This window comes from Macrotis lagotis, chromosome 1 (genome assembly GCF_037893015.1).
Source record: "Macrotis lagotis isolate mMagLag1 chromosome 1, bilby.v1.9.chrom.fasta, whole genome shotgun sequence".
NCBI classification, from domain to species: domain Eukaryota; kingdom Metazoa; phylum Chordata; class Mammalia; order Peramelemorphia; family Peramelidae; genus Macrotis; species Macrotis lagotis.
The window spans coordinates 801,072,414-801,089,366 of NC_133658.1; the positions used below are offsets into that span (position 1 = coordinate 801,072,414).

The following is a 16,953-nucleotide window of genomic DNA, read 5'->3' on the forward strand; positions in this document are numbered from 1 at the left end:
TCATTACTCCTTAGAACATCTTACTCTCTTCTCTTTTGGAAGAACATTGAATTACATTTTTAGTTACCCTCAAGGAAACAAATCATTCAAAAGTAGGTGAGATGCTTCCTGAGAAAGTCTAATAGGATCAGTTAGAATTCTGATCTCCAGGATAAAGGAGGCTCCCATGCCTTTCCCCATGATAATGCCAGTTGAGAGGGTTTCACCTTCTTCCTCAAGTGTTAACCCTTGCACAGTAGGGTGGGGGATACTTAGAGAAGTCAGTTTAGTCTGGGGATACTTATCAATGATCACTGTCCCTTGCAACTTAAAACAATACTAGTCAATCCTTCAAATCCTTAGACCAATTAAATAGACACCAGCCAGCACAGATTCCCCATCTGCTCTGTTCCTCTGGGAATATAAGGGCACATCACATCTAGCAAGGGTTCTGACACAGATGAAGACACAGATTTCCACAAAGGCAAAGACCGAAAACTGCTTCGGCCACATTATTATATAGCATTGTCCTTCCTCTCTAATCTTCCTACTAAACTAAGAAGAGGGCTGCATATCTAGTCTCTGGTATGGGTTATCTCCAAAATTGACAGATATAGCCCCTTACTATATAGAGAGAGATTGAAGAAGTTATGAAAGATAATATGAAAGAAACAGCTGAGGGACCACGTCCAGGCATTCCTGCAATGCTCCAAACTCTTGGTTTCTTGGTAAGGTGGGGTTAAGCTCACCCATTTCTATTGAAACTGGTGATTTGGCCCTAAGCTGATCAGATGCAGCTGCAATCTGTGTTTCTAGATCCTAGGGGTAGCCACTTCTTGGCAGTAATAAGATGCCAAACTTTCAACAAAATCCTCTTATTGTGAATGGAAGGTACCCAAGATTTAGGAATTAATGACATTACAGTTTCTGCTTAACTTTGGAGCTAGTGTAATTCAGATTTCCAGATAAATTTGGAGCATTTTGCTTAATATTTTTTTGATTGGCAGGTACATGATTCAGTGAATTGAATGCTAGACCTGGAATCAAGAAGTCCTGAGTTCAAATTCTGTATCAAACACTTTGTAATTATGTGACCCTGAGCAAAGTACTTAAACCTGTTTCCACCTCAGTTTCCTCATCTGTAAAATGGAGGTAATAGTAGTTCCTACCTCCCAAGGTTGTTATGGGGATCAAGTGAGATAATGTGTGAGATAAAAATCCACTTAAAAATATAGAGACTCCTTGAACAAAAAAGAACGTTTATTTTGGGTTTTCTCGAGAAAAGGGCACACTCCAAGTCTCACAAAGGTAGTGAAGATCAAGGAGCAAGGAGCTGCCCTGAATTGATAGTCAAGCAAGATTATATGGCCTAATGCAACCCCCTCCTCTTTCCTATCATCCCTCTCTGTCAACTCATTGGTTATTCTTCAGTTACATTCTACTTGTGAAAATCTACCTCAAGCAACAAAGAAAAGAATGAAAGGTTTTCATAAAATATTACCTCACCATTCAGATGGTGAGAGTAACCTTCAGGATTATAACTATCCTATTGAAGTAAGAGTTTACTTATCATCAAACAAGAGGAGTCTTATGAGCTTCGTTGGAATACAGGATTTTTCTCATGGGAGCAGTCTGCTGTTCTCCCAGTTAAGATAGTTTTATCATCAAATAGGTGGCTAACTAAAAATGCAAGGTGTCTCTGTAAATAGTCCACTATTCCCCCCCCCCCCCAATAGAATTGGGAGAGTGCCTGGTTTGAAATAAAAGGTCTCTCTTCCTCTTTCTTCTAAGATAGTCTATGAGTAATAGTCTCTTTGCTTTAATGATTTTTAATCCTGAGAGGACTTCACTAGGAATATTAAGTCTTAAGAGGGAATATCCCACTCAATAATCATCAAGTGCTTAGCAGATAATAGATGCTACATAAATGTTAATTGGTGGAGAGAATATTGACAGGCCATTGCATGCTTTCATAAGGAGTAGGTTGGCAAGAGAGATTTGGAGAAGAGTGGCATCAATTCTTTCTTCAAGAGCACAAATGTGCATCAGACTTACTTTGGGACTAACTCCAGATATGGAGAGCAAGAGAAAGACTTTTGAAGTCACAGATACATAGGGGAAAGTCAACTCCTTAACCTGCCCTTATTTCTGACTAGGCAGGGCCTTAGAGGAACTCCCCCTTGGTTGATTGTGAAGTTTCCTTTGTGGATGAACTGAGATCTCATCTTTCATCTACTCCTTTCTTTTACTCCTGTGTATTTTCAAGTATATTCTAATATGTCAGAATTCTCTAATTTCTGGGAAACAGGATAAAATCTGTTCTTTTACTATGTGTGATGGTCTTTTGTGTAATTAGTACCTAGTATCTGACACATAGTAGCACTTAATGCTTGTTGACTTGACTAAATAATGTTTGGTGGAAAGAAGCCAAACTGATAAGTATAACCAAGGGAAGTGGGAAGGTAAAGGGAATAACATTTATATATGTGTGTATGCATATGTCTATATATATATTTATATATGAATATGTATATATGTATATATCTATGTGAACATGTGTGTATGTATGTGTACATGCATTGTAAGCCTTGGAAGATACTAGCACAAGACTGTGCAGCATAGTGTGTCTGCTTCAAAGAAAAGGTGCTCTGTTTGATGAGCAATGGCAGATAGACATTTTAGTTTAGTACTTTTTTCTCAAAGCCTTGAGGGAAAGTGTCTTGCTTTGTGGTTCTCCTACTTCCCCTCAAGCCAGTAATCACAATGTGCTTGGAGAGTGGTATACACATATCTAATACAAAATGTATTTAGATAATCCATGTATACAAGGATAGCATACAGTCTTACACATGAATTTTGGTTAATTGCAATAATTAGATATGTTCCTGTCTACTCCATTCTTTGTTGGATCTCACAGGCTGGGTAAAGAACCATAAATAAAACAAAGCATTTAATTGAGATAGAAAATGAGGTAAATGAGAAGAGGACAACCAAGTACTAACACGTCTCAATTTCTATCCAGAAAATGGCTAGTCTCCCTCAGACTCTAGGAGTAACTGGGGAGGGAATATTTCCTGGATAACTCATATTCCAAAATAGGAAAGGGCAGAAATACCTTTCATAGCACATCTATTGTGATTATTTGTATCATGGTTCTTGGCTCTTCTCCCAATAGTTACTTTGCTTTGGTCTTCAAACTCCTTTTAGTATTACCACTCTGTTCCTGCTTGACAGTGGCTTCACACTGCTCCTGTAAGGGTCATCAATTATATATTTTCTTATTCTCCACTTGGTTACTCCTGTTATCTATGGGAACTGAACATCTATTACTGTAACTTCTTCTGAGGGGGGGGGGTGTTTTCTTTCTTTTGTGCAGTTGTTCCAGGACAACATGCCCAAGGACTTTACACATTTTCAGCTGTTTTTCAGCTTTATTATTGACCCAAACTCTTGACACTCCAAAACTCTATCCTTGCCTCTTTCCCAGTCACAGAAAAATTCAGAGTAGTCACTCCCAGGTGATTAAAGATGAATAATTTATTTTAACTTTTTCCTGAACCCAGAGAGTGGGTTATATGCTTACACAGATTCAGCATTCTCTTAATCTCTACCTGCTGGCTTCTCTGATTTCTTTCAAATTCCAGCTAAAATGTCATCTTTTACACTCAGAAAGCTTTTCCAGATCCTTAATTCTAGTGTCTTTCCTCTTTTAATTATTTCTCATTTTCCTTGTATATAACTTGTTTGAACATTATTTGCATGTTGTCCCACCCTCAGATTGCTCCTTCAGAGCTGAATTTGTCTTTTTAAATTTTTTTTGCATCCCCAGCATCTGGCATAGTTGTAATAACTTCCACATTCTTATAAAGTAGAATGGGAGTTGTATTCACTTATTTTTCAGATAAAAAGCCTGAAACCCAGTGAAGTCAGATACAAAGTTAGGTGGAGATGACATATTGTGTGACCTTGGGCAAGTCACTTAACCCCAATTGCTTAAAAAATGAAAATTGAGAGAGAGGGGATAGAGATGACACAGATTTTGGTAATCTTTCAGGGTCCATATGAGATATGTACAAATGAATATAATAAAAGTTAGATTACATAAAGGTCAAAAGAGAAACTTAGTCAAAGCCTTAAGAAACATTGAGGAGGTAGAGGAGGATGTAGGAAAGGTATTGGAAGGAGGAAATAATGCCCAAGTTTTGCCTGAAAGAGCTTTCAAAGCTTTCAAGATGCGATCAATCAAAAAATGTTTGTAAGTGACTACTATGTGCAAGGAACTGTGGTAAGCACCCAAGGATACAAATGTCCAAATGAAAAGGGCTTTGCCCTCAAAGAGCTTACTTTCTATCAGACAGGAGAAAGTAGATTTTGAGCACTGTAATAGTCTTTAAAATGGAGACAGTAGAGGACAAAGTAAAATCAGTTCAAGTATGATTGGAAAGTGTAAGGTAGAGTTACATTGGGGAAGGTCTCAAATGCTCAGTTAATGAATTTCTGCATGATTCTAAGGGCATGGGTCATAAAACCTTGTATGTGTATTCTTCAGGAAAATATAACTTTTATTTTAATCTCATTTAAGGTGGGAGTAAAGTACTATTACCCACCTCACTTTCTATAGTCAGAGAATATAGTTCCATATGATGAAATTTCATTGGGGAAAAGATCTCTATGAAATGTGAAAGCTTCTTTGATTGGGTCAAGAAGGACCCCACAGCAATTGTCTGAGGTTAGCCAAATGTACATCTTAGGAAAGAGAAGAAACTTAGGACTTTAAATGAAAAGGAAAAAAAAGACCCTCACTTGAATGAGTTTCAGAGGCTAAAAGTTGAAGCCAGTTGAGCCTTGTGAATGAACCAGGAGTTATCAAGTTAGGTTATGTCTTATGGAGTGTTGGGGACAGGGGGAAAGGGGCTAGGGAAAATTCTGGTTATGAGTTGGAGGATGACCTTTTGTTTTTCTGGTCCTACTGACCTCTTGGTTGGTAAAGTCTCCTTTCCCTCTCCCCATTTCCCCTCACTATTTCTCCCTCTTCCCCCATACTCACTCTAAGGAATTGTATCTGCTTAAAGAGTTAGGCCAAGTGTCTTGCTTTTGGCAGAGAATTCTAGAGCAGCTACAAAGTGAAATTTTGTTTTCAATTGTGGGTGGGAACTGAAGGGGTGAAAAAGTCAACATTATGAGCTAAAGGGTAAAAAATTCAGGCAGCAGAAACCATATGGAAAAAGTTCAGACTAAATTGTGTTTTTGCCTACTTGGGACTATTAGGGGATTTCTCCCATTTGGTATGATTTCTTTCCAAACAGGGTAGACAATGACTTCTTGGTGTTCACAATGATTTGATGATGATGATGATGATGATAGTATTTATGTACTACTTTAAGGTTTGAAAAATGCTTTACATATATTATCTCAATGGACCCTCACAACAATGAAATAGTTGCTATACCCTCAGCCTCATTTTTACAGATCTGGAAACTGGTATTTGGATGGCACAGTGGTTAGAGAGTCTGGCCTGGAGTTCAAATCTAGCCTAAGAAACTTGCTTGCTGTGTGATCCTAGTCAAGTCACTTAACCCTGTTTGCCTTAGTTTCCTCATCAGTCAAATGAGTTGGAGAAGGAAATGGCAAAGTACTAGTATCTGCCAAGAAAACCCCAAATGGGTTCATAAAGATTTGGACAGCAAAACAACAATGTGAAGATAAAATAGAAAGTCGTTTTGGTCAGTCTACAGAGGTTGGAAGGAGAGCAATATCTAAGACAAATACAAATTACCTTGGCTTCAGTGTGGAGGATGGACATTTGTGGGGAGATATTTGAGGTAGAGATTGTTAGAACTGGAAGGGACCTTTAGAACAAAGAATATCATAACTGGTAGACAATTTAAAACATAGAATGCCAATGCTGGAAAGAGCCATAGAACACACACTATTCAGAAGGAAACATAGGACACAGTACATTAGTGCTAGAAAGGAACCTGCTTTCTAGTCCTATGACCTGCTTTTATAATTAAGGAAACTCAAGTCCAGAAATGATACTGATTTGCTCAAGAATCCAAATTAAGATAGATAGGACCAGTTCTTTCAGTGCTCACTCCCAGTTCTTCTGATTCCAAGTTGAATTAGTAGGCTCATGTAGAAATTGTTTTAACTAACCTTTTATACAAAATCTAAAGGAAATATTTCCTATTTTGTTAACCAATCTGTTTCTTACTTATTTAAACTTATTAAACTAAATAAGTCATATTAACAAATCATTGAAGTTCTCTTGAATCCAAGGCTTTTCAAAGTAGTAATTGATGTAAATAATTTATAGCTCAATTGGAAAATTTTATTCTCTGATAACTTCCTAATCTGTAACTCAATTGCTAAATTATATGAGTATTAATGAAAGCAGAAGTGGTACAAAGAATTTTCCAGTTAATGGACTTTGGAAGAAAAGGATTCTCTAGGGCAGAGGTGAGCTTAGTACTTGAATGAGTAATAACAATAATGATGATAGTAATAGCATTTATATAGAAAATTAAAATGTTTGCCTAAGCATTTTATATTATTCTCACATCTTCCTTTGCAAGGTAGGTACCTTTTTGACCCATATTTTATAAATAAGGAAATTGAGGCTAAAAAGCTGTTTTTGCCCAAGGTCACACAGTAGGGAAGTATTCATCCACTCTTCTATCACTAGGTCACTGTGTTGCCATCAATGCTCAGATATGATGTGATCAAGCAACAGATTGAATGTTTGATTCTATCTGATGTGACAACTCATCTATCTTCTGGTACTAAACTCTTGTTTTCTGAATCCTATACTTTACTTCTCACTAGGACCCTCTCAAATCTTGCCATGAATCTGTTCATTTGCTTCCCACTCCTGGTTTTTTTTCAGTTTGCAGACCTGTCTGATAGGTTCCTGGTGCTGACTGTGAAATGGAAGAAGGCCTTTGTTATCTTTCTCTCCTCACTCTTGCATCACAGAGGGCTGTCTAAATACCACAGACACTGCCTACTCTCTGTCTTCATCTTTATCAGTCTTGGTCTCCACAGCACCCAGACTGTAGGGACTAGTGTAAACTAACTGCCATTCTATCAGGATAGTTCCCTCAACTCAGCTGGTATATTGACATATACAAAATAGATTTAACTATGTTACCCCTATTTAAAAAAAGCATTTTATGATTCTCTCTTATCCCTAGAAGTTTAACTTCACACCTCCACAGTGTGGTCCCTTTCCAGTATAATTTTATTATCTTTTATCCATTCAAACTGGACTGGCAGGTCCTCACCATATACAAAATTCAGACTCCCACCAATGTCATTGTATAAGTGATCCCCCATGTAATGAAATACGCTACTTACATTCAACTGCCACTTTATATATGGACTCTTCTGACCTCTGTTAACTTTTTGAAATTATTTTGCATTACTTTGTATACATGTGATCTTTACCTCATCTATTGTACCTCTAGGTAGAATGAAAGCTCCTTAATTATTATTATCATTATTGTTATTACTCATTCAAGTATTAAGGCAAAGACTGGGTATTTTTAAAATAGCCTCTTATTCCTGGCTCTTTACCTTGTATCTAGTAAATAATTATCATTTAAATTCTTATTGAATGACTAAGGGTTTAATAAATGTTGAATTAAATTGATTTGAAGGGGTCAGAACTGTCTTAAGCTCATATACTCTGCTGGGACTCTACTCTTCCTTCTCAGCCTTGCCCCAAGGGTCTAGGGAAGAGAACATCAGGCCCTTAGAAGGCCTGAGAAAATGTTTGGTCTGGCCCTGCCATGGCAACTGCAGGTGGGACTCGAAATTCAATGAGTTTTTTCAGAGGTGAAAATTAAATGTTTGATCAAATATAGCAGGTTAATTTTTAAGCTGATGGCCTATAAATGATGTTAAATATATCCAAATGATCTTTGGTAGAAAAAAGGTTCCCCATCACTGGTCTAGGGACTGGTAGAGTCCAACCCCCTCTTTTTATAAGTGAGTAAACTGAGGTCCAGAAAGGGGTAGCGACTTACCAAGGTCTCTAAGTAGCAGAGCTGCCCTTTGAAACCAGAACTTTGATTCTAAACCTAGTGCTCTTAACTTCTCAGCTTCTGGAATGATGAAGTTCAATCCTTCATCCACTGAGAAAGATGAGGAATTTGTATCAGGAACTCAAAGTCTATAACTTGTACTGTCTTTGTATCATAGCAACATAGAACTTAGAACTCAGAATGTTGGAGCTGCATGGGACCTTAGAATTGTCAAGCAATTGCTATTAATAAGAGAAAATGGTCAATAACTGTTCATTAAATGTCATTTTATTGTGTGTCAGACACTGCTAAAATCTGGGGATAGAAAGACATAAGATATTCCCTGCCCTCAAGGAGCTTACAGTCTAAGGAAGACAACATATAAACAAATATGTACAAAAAAGAGTTATATGCAGGATAAAATGGGGAGAAACCACAGAGAGAAATCATTAGTATTAAGGGGTATCAGGAAAGGCTTCATGTAGAGAGAGATTTAAGCTGAGTCTTGAAGGTAGTCAGGAAACTGGGAAGTGGAGAGCAATCCAGGTTAAAAAACAAAATAAACTATAGAGTAAGTAGAAAAAGTGAGGTGTGTGAGGAATATTATGGAAGTTATGACTGTATCATGGAGTCCATGGAGGGAGGACCAAGTTGTGAGAAGTTTTAGAAGTCCAAGGATTTTATATTTGGTCCTAGAAGTTTAGGGAATTATTTGGAATTCGAGTAGGAATGTGACATGGTTACCCCTAAGAATTAGAAAACTCACTTTTATAGTTGAGTGGGAGATGGGATTAAGTGGGCACTTGAGTCTTGAAACTGAGAGGCCAATCAGGAGGCTGTTTCAATAATCACGAGGTGATGGGTGCCAAGATACAGGATGTGTGAATGGAGAGAATAGAGTAAATGAGAGAGAAGAGTTGAGGATCCCATTGAGCTTGGGAGTCTAGGTAACTGGGAGGATGAAATTGCCTTTGATAGCAGTATGGACATTCTGATGAGGAGAGGGTTTAGAGAGAAAGATTAAGAGCTCTGTTTTGGACATGATGAGACTGAGATTCCTATAGGACATTTATTTCAAAATATCTAATTGAGGGTGTGAGACTGGAACTCAGATGAGAGTTTAGGGAGGGATAAATAAATTGCAGAATCATCTGCAGAGAGATGATAATTGAACCTGGGGCAACTGATGAGATTATTTCCCCTGGTCTTCCCATTTCTGTTTGGGTTTAAGAAGCTCCTGGCAAAACCAGAGCTTCTGTCTCAAAGTCCATGGAGTTGAGAGCTCATTTTATGTCTTCCATTGACTTCCTTGCTTAGTTGATAGTGGTGGGGTAGAATGTTGGGTAAATTAAACAAAATATGCAGGAGGCAAAACAGCTGATGTTGGTTGCTCTGAGCACCAAGTTGATATTTCAATCATTCAATAACATTAAATGCCTACTATGTGTCAACCACCATGCTAAACTCTGGGTATACAAATAAAGACAAAAACATTATCCCTACTCTCAAGGGATTCAAATTCAAATTAGAGAGGCAACATGCAAATAGCTATTTATATATGAGTATAAATGTAAAATCTAGAGTAAATATAGAAAATGCAGAACATAAGATTTTAACTGAGACTTGAAGGAAGCTAGGAGGTGGAAGGTAGCAGAGAGAGCATTCTAAGATATGGGGGACACCAATGAAGAGGTACAAAGTCATAAGATCGATTGCCCCAAGTGAGAGACAGCAAAGGAGGTCAGTTGTTACTGGATCAAAAGTTCAATGAGATGTATATAAAATGTGTAAAGACTAGAAATCAAGGCAAAAAGAGGCCAGGTTATGAATGACTTTAAAAGCCAAAGGATTTTACATATGATCCTGGAGGCAATAACAGGTTGTTCAGCCCAATTGAGAGAGTACTCAGTGATCAAACTGGCTCTTAAGGAAGTGCTTAAGTATCATTCTGCCATGTCCCAGAAAGAACATCTTTTTATTATTATGGTCTCATTCCTGGGGTTGATGTTTCTGGGTGGGGAAATACCCTTGACTTTTCAAGTCAAGGCAATGATAAGCCTGGTTAAATCCTATGTTGTTGTGAACACCCCAACTGGCCCAGTCCCAGCTGACTGGCAACCTACAAAGGCTGGAAGCTGCTGCCTCTGTGACCTCAGCCCTGCCTAGTCCCAATTCTTTGTTTATCCTCTCTCTCAGTGACCTCATTAGCTCCCCTGGGGTTTAATTATTGTCTCTGAGCCAACATCCCCCTCCCCACTATACTCTCTGATACTCCCCCAATTAACACTGGAGTAGAGCTGTCCTTGCTGATGATTGGAGGGTAAGTGGATCAAAGACCATAGTATTTTTTAGTCCCTTATGGCTGAAACACTTAACCTTTTCTCATTCATCTTCAAGTGCCTCCATCAGACCTGGATGAAGACCAGGACCTCAACCCAGACTATTATCATCTGTCCTTGCCACCCCAGTCTTCTTGCTATCAAGCCCCACCTTCCCAACTACCTCTTTTTTTCTCAGGGTAGTCACTAGAGATGCCTCATCTTTCTCTGGGGATCCAAGAACACTGTCCTTGTTCCAGCTCCATCCCTTTATGCTGACTGTCCCCCAACCTGAAATACTCTTCTTCTCACCTCCTCCTTCTGACTTCTTTCAAGACTTAACTCAAAGCCATCCTTCTGCAGAAAGCTTTCCTCTTCTGTTCCCCATCCCCAACACTGCTAGGGTCTCCCCTCTAAGATTATTTTTCATATCTATAGCTACTTGCATATTCTATCCCCCAGTGATGGCAATACTTTTGTCTTTCTTTGAACGCTCAGTGCTTAGCATGGTGTCTGATACATGCTAGGTGCTTAATAAGTGTCTGACTGGTTGGATTAAGGCTGCCTATAGCATCTTCCGAGATGCTGATAATATAGGCCACTAGATAAAAATTGTAAGATGGTTCAAATGATATAATCTTGGGCAAGCCACTTCTCCCTGGACCTCAGTTTCTTCACTTGTCAAATGAGGAAATTGTCTAAATGACTCCTTCCTGTTCATTAGGCACAAGATTGGGAAGAAGAAGCTTAGGTGTAGCAGAGACAAAAAGCACAAGGACACTCAGACTGCTCTGACCGGTGTAAGCTATTACTCTAAATTTCATTTGGTTCCATTATACAAGCCCTTAGTAGATTCTAGGAAGGGATCAGGTTGGGTGCTGAGCATAAATTCAAAAAATGAAGCGATCCTTGCCCCCACGGAGCTTACATTCTATGGATCTATACAAACTTTTCACAGATAAGTCTTAGGATTTATTTGTCATTTCTAGTGTAAAGAGTATGAAAACCGACCATCCTATAGCCTGCAAACCTTTTAGATACCCTACAGTTCAAGACTGCATAGGAAATCATACTCCCTCCCTGTTACCTGCCAGGTAACTTTTTCTGATCCCTGAGCCACAGCCAATCTTCCTATTTCCTCAGAAGTCCTCCCCTGTCTCCCATTATTCCTTATTCAAAGTCTATTTTATTCTTCTCTTTCACCTGGGATCAGCTAAGTGACCTAGTAGATAGGGCTCTGAAGATCTGAGTTAAAAATCTAATTAAGCTGTGTGACCCTGAATAAGTCATTTAACTACTTCTCTGCCTCAGTTTCCTCAACTCCAAAATGGGAATAATAACACCCTACTTTACAGGGTAAAGTATGGTAAAAATGAAATTATATTTGTAAAGCACTAGTACAGTTTCTGGCACATAGTAGGCACCCAATACATTCTCATTTCCTTTTCCCTTCCCCTTGGGCCCATTGGATTAGAATCAATGACCATAGTTACATAATTATAACTTCAAATAGTGTGAATTTGGATATATGCAACCAACCACTTCAGGAAATTAATCATTTGCACTCCTCAAGACCTAGCTGTATACCAGTCACACTGTGACAATGGGTCACGTGAAGGATAACAGGAATGTGAATTTAGAGTGGGGAAGGACCTGAGGAAATATCTAGTCTGATTCTCTCATTTCACAGATGAAGAAATGGAAACTCTGAGAAAATAAATGTCAGACCCAGGTCTCCTGACTCCAAACTGAGGATCCTTTCCAGAGAAATTAGGTGACACAATGAATGGGGGTGCTTGTGCCTGGAGTAAGGAAGACCAACCTGAGACACTCACTTAGCTGTGTGACCCTAGGCAAATGACCTAAACATCTTCCTGTTTTAGTTTTCCTGGCTGTAAAATGGGGATAAATAAAAGCACCTACTTCACAGGGTTGTTTTGGGGGCCAAATGAATTCACATAAGTAAAATGCTTTGCAAACCCTTAAAGTATGAAATAGCTAGTTATTCACTGTGAATTAGGGAGATTTAATAGTTTTGTCCTTCAGCATAGGAAAAATTAGAAAAGTAGCTTCATGCCATAAAGAATTCTGGTCTTGAAGTGACAGAGTCTAAAGCCTTTATTGCTATAAAGGGGTTTTAGAGAGCATCAAAACCAAATCCAATTTACAGAGGAGCAGGCAACAGAAAGTTCCAATGGGAGATTGAATGACTTGTTCAAGGTCACTAAATTAGGATTTCATCCTTGTTCTTTGACTCAAAACCCAGGGTCCTTTTCATTATATCCTTCTTGACTCACATACTATAGAGTTAGGGGAACTGAGTTCTAATCCTTGATTTGGCATTAATTTACTGCATGGGATTGGATACATCATTCCCCTTTAAACCTGTTTCTCATTGTACAATAGTAGTCAAGGTCATTTTTGCCCTATTTAGCTCAGTGTTATTTGGATGGAGGAAAGTGGTTTCCAAACTTAAAAATACTATGGAAAGTGTAGTTATCATCATCATCACCACTTTGTATTGGTTGTCATTGTTATTCCATCAGTACTTTGTTTCTCATTCTCTTATATTTTCTAGGTCATCTCTTTCTTCCTCTTTCCAGTCTAGTGTGTATCAGTGACTATGGACCAGCATCTAACCAGTTCTCTTGATGAACTTGTAGAACATGAGCTAAGGAAATTTAAGAGGAAACTCTATCACATTGCACTAAAGAAATGTTATAAGCCCATTCCTTGGGGCAAATTGGAACCTGCCCACTGTGATGATCTTGCTCAAATGTTGGTCAAGTATTATGGAGAAAAGTATGCTCTGGAAGTTACGCTGAAGGTTCTAAAAGCCATTCACCAGCAAGATGTGGCCAACATGCTTCTTAAGAAAATCCAACAAGGTGAGTTAGATCTGGTGCTGAAGTTCTCCTGTTGCCTTTCACTATGATGGCTCCATGGAAAGGGACCACTTGTCTTCTTCCAAGGATGCCATCCATTGATGATGGAGATAGGGGAGCCTTTACAGTCTTAGCCTTCAGACAAGCTCCTAGCCTAATTAGCGCCCTAGTCCTTTTCCCTCCTTAGGCTTAGAGACAGACCAAAACCATGTTCCCTTTCTACTCTTCTGGGAACACAAGAACTATAGATACATTTCTGATCAAGATAGAGATTCAGAAACTGTTTTAAAGGTTCAGTTGAGAAAGGAATGCTAGAGGCAGGATAAGGCTATAGGCAAAGTCCTGAACAATAATTACTTTAGCTGAAGAATTTCACAGGGTTTCTCAGTACTGCAAACATTCCCAGAGAGCTTGGAAGGCAGTAGATACCAGACCATCAGATCTCCAAAGTTGACATGATTTTCCATTTCTTTCCCCAGCTCATGAGGAACTTGGGCAAACAGGGTTAGGTTAGACCCATTTCCCTGAGTTCAAATCTGGCCTCAGATATTTATTAACTGTGTGACCCTGGGCAAGTCATTTAACCTGTTTGTGCCTCATTTTCCTCATTTGTAAAATAAGCTGGAAAAGGAAATGGCAAGAAAACCTCATTTGGGATTGTGAAGAATTAAATTTGACAGAAAGAACTGAACAATTACATTTGTTATTGTTGTAGTGAATAATTTTATATTTGCAAGACATTTTTCATCCCAAGAGCCTAGACAGGAACTGAAGTGGTTAAAATAATGACAATTGCCAGCATTTATATAGTGCTTTAAATTTTGTAAAACACTTTGCTTGTCCTGGTTCACTCTCACAACCACTCTGGGGGAAGGTTGGTATTGTTATACCCTATTTTACAGATAAGAAAACTGAGGCACAGAGTCACACAATTAGTAAGCATCTAAAACCAGATTTGAACTCAGCTTTTCTTGCCTCCAGGCCCAATATTCTATCCTCTATACCACTCAACTCAATAGAGACTGGATGACCATTTGTTGGGGGATATTTTGGTAGAAAGTCTTCCTATTTAGGTGCAGTTTAGGGAAATCTCTGAGATTATGGAGTGGAGCTAGTGGATTTTAAAACCCATTTTACAGAAGGGGACATAGGTTTAGTAGAATAATAATAGTAGTAGTAGTAGTAGTAGTAGTAGTAGTAGTAGTAGTAGTAGTAGTAGTATAGGTATCAGACCTGGAATTTGAACCCATATCTGCTCTGTTTACTCCTTAATTTGTTGTTGTACAATTGTGCTTGACTCTTCATGACACCATTTAGTGGGATTATCCTTGTAAAAGATCCTACATTGATCTTTCGTTTCCTTCCCCAGCTCTTGAGGAACTTGTGCAAACAGGGTTAAGTGCCTTGTCTAGGATCACATAGCTAGTAAGTGTCAAGACTGAGTTTGAACTCATCTTTCTGATTCCAGGCCTGGTGCTCTATTCACTGTGCCACATAGCATCCAATTCACATAAATCTGATTCACTTGCATGTCATGGTATCACCTCCCTGATATCGTGATCCTCTTCCAGAACAAAAGATAAGCAACATCTGGGCACTTTGGCACCACCTAGTGTCTCTTACTCATTATTCGGCTGCTCAAATAAAAAAAAACCTTCATTCCTCATATGTTTATAAGGTTACAAACCAGAAAGAAATAGTATGATGTAGCAGACAGAATGCTGAACTGGAAGTTAGGAAATCTTGTGTTCAAATTCCACTTCTAAAACTACCAATATGGGGAGCCTGTGTCTCTCACCTAGATTTCTTCACTTTAGTTTAGCATTCTTTCTATATCATGAGAGCTGCCATTCTTATTAAGTTAAATCTTATTAAATGATTCAATGTCAAAGTCAGAGGATCCTGGGAGTCTGTAATCAGACCTTTGGATTAGGTCAGGTGATTGGAGGGCAGATTGCTTCTGAGGAAGCCTATGGTCTGTTGGAAAGTATTTGGACAAGTCCTCTCTTTTTGAGACTCTATTTAGCTTCTGTAAATTGATCCTTAAGCATCTCTTCTGTGATGGGATCAATCTCCCTCCCTAAGCCCAAAGTAGAATATTTTTGTTTCATCATTAACAAGGAAGAATTCCATTTCCTTCCTTTTCAGAAGGAAGCGATGAGAATGATGATGACAAAGACGAAAGTGATGAGGGTGAAAGTGAAGAAGATGAAACAGATGATGATGAAGAGGATGAAAGTGATGAAGATGATGAAACAGATGATGATGAAGAGGAGTGAGATGGCAAAGGAAAACACTGGGAAAAGAGATGTTGATACAGAATAATAAAATCTTATACTCAGGTCACAGGGAATGGTTAGAGAATCAACAAAATATAGAATTTGAAAATCATAGAAATTGCATTAAAATCTTGAGATCATTGCCTCTAAAGACATGTCACAGGGATGTGAGATCACAGAGCTGAAAGACTCCTCAGCTCATCTAACTTGATTAATACCTGAGAATCCCCTTTACGACATTATCTGAGTAGATCATCCAGTTTTTCGAATCCTTGGGGGAACTTACTCCTAAAGCAGTTGATTGCACTTTAGGATACCTCTAACTGTTAGGAAATTTCTCCTTTATATCAAGCCTAAATTTACTCAGCTTTCTCCTTCTTTACTCCCCAGTTCTTTGCTCTGGGCACAAACTAAAGGAACCCACTCCACTACAGAAGTGTACTTCGATACTATGAAAGTCACATAAAACTTCCCCAAACTGTTCTAGATTAAACACCCAATTCCTTCAACTTAATCTTCTGTTGATCTTGAACTTGAGGCTTTCCATTTTCCTGGTCATTCTGTCAAGTGAAACCAAGTATTTGTTAAGTACTTAATATACGAAAAGAGAAAATCCTTACCTATCCTCAAGAAGCTTATATTTTACTGAGGGAAGGCAACCCATAAAAGGGAGAAGAAAAGTGGGGGGGATAGGGAACAAAGTAGGAAGGTATCCAAATGGGGCTTAAAGGGGAAGTCCAGGGAATGAAAGATAGATCTTTTCTCTAAATGGAGTCTTGGGGAATAGATCTTTGGGTGAGGGATGGATAGGAAGGAAATTTAGCAGAAACTAGATGTTCTGGGAATTCTCTGAACTCTGATAAAGGTTTTTCAGGGGTTACAGAGATAGAAATGGAGCTTCTGGGAGGTAATTGAAGTGGGAACCCCCACTTCTGAAGAATCCCAGGAGATGTTAAAATTGCACTTGATCCTCCTTTCCCAAAAATTTTGGAAGAAGGATAGCCTTCCCCATTTTCCTTCAAATCTCACCATCTGCAGTAGGCCTTCCCCTTCCCCCCACAGCCCCCTCCCCAGATTTATATATCTATATCTATATCTATATCTATGTCTATGTCTATGTCTATGTCTATGTCTATGTCTATGTCTATGTCTATGTCTATGTCTATGTCTATGTCTATGTCTATACCTATACCTATACCTATACCTATACCTATACCTATACCTATACCTATACCTATATCTATATCTATATCTATATCTATATCTATATCTATATCTATATCTATATCTATATCTATATCTATATCTATATACAGTTGTTTGTATATTTTCTCCTCTATTTGAATAAGTTCTTACCTTCAGGGATCCTGCTCTTTACTTCCACGTAAGAAGCATGCCTAATATATGGCTTGCTTTTTTTTTTACCAGTGTTTGATTTTTTCCCCATTTTCAGTAGTAGGCCCAGAAG

At 38.5% G+C, this 16,953-nt stretch overlaps 1 protein-coding gene across 3 annotated transcripts; it reads left to right on the forward strand.

Annotated features, from left to right (window-relative positions):
- The first annotated feature begins 10,227 nt into the window (after nucleotides 1-10,227).
- On the forward strand, nucleotides 10,228-15,559 carry LOC141488594 (pyrin-like). 3 transcript variants are annotated; one of them, XM_074188794.1, is made up of 4 exons: nucleotides 10,228-10,323; nucleotides 11,046-11,121; nucleotides 12,900-13,209; nucleotides 15,355-15,559. In XM_074188794.1, the coding sequence occupies exons 3-4, from the start codon at nucleotides 12,945-12,947 to the stop codon at nucleotides 15,483-15,485; spliced, it is 396 nt and encodes a 131-aa protein (XP_074044895.1). In that variant the 5' UTR covers nucleotides 10,228-10,323; nucleotides 11,046-11,121; nucleotides 12,900-12,944; the 3' UTR covers nucleotides 15,486-15,559. The 3 variants fall into 3 exon arrangements, with proteins under 3 accessions (XP_074044895.1, XP_074044905.1, XP_074044913.1); XM_074188804.1 differs by having other exon boundaries at nucleotides 12,925-13,209; XM_074188812.1 differs by lacking the exon at nucleotides 11,046-11,121.
- Nucleotides 15,560-16,953: the final 1,394 nt, after the last annotated feature.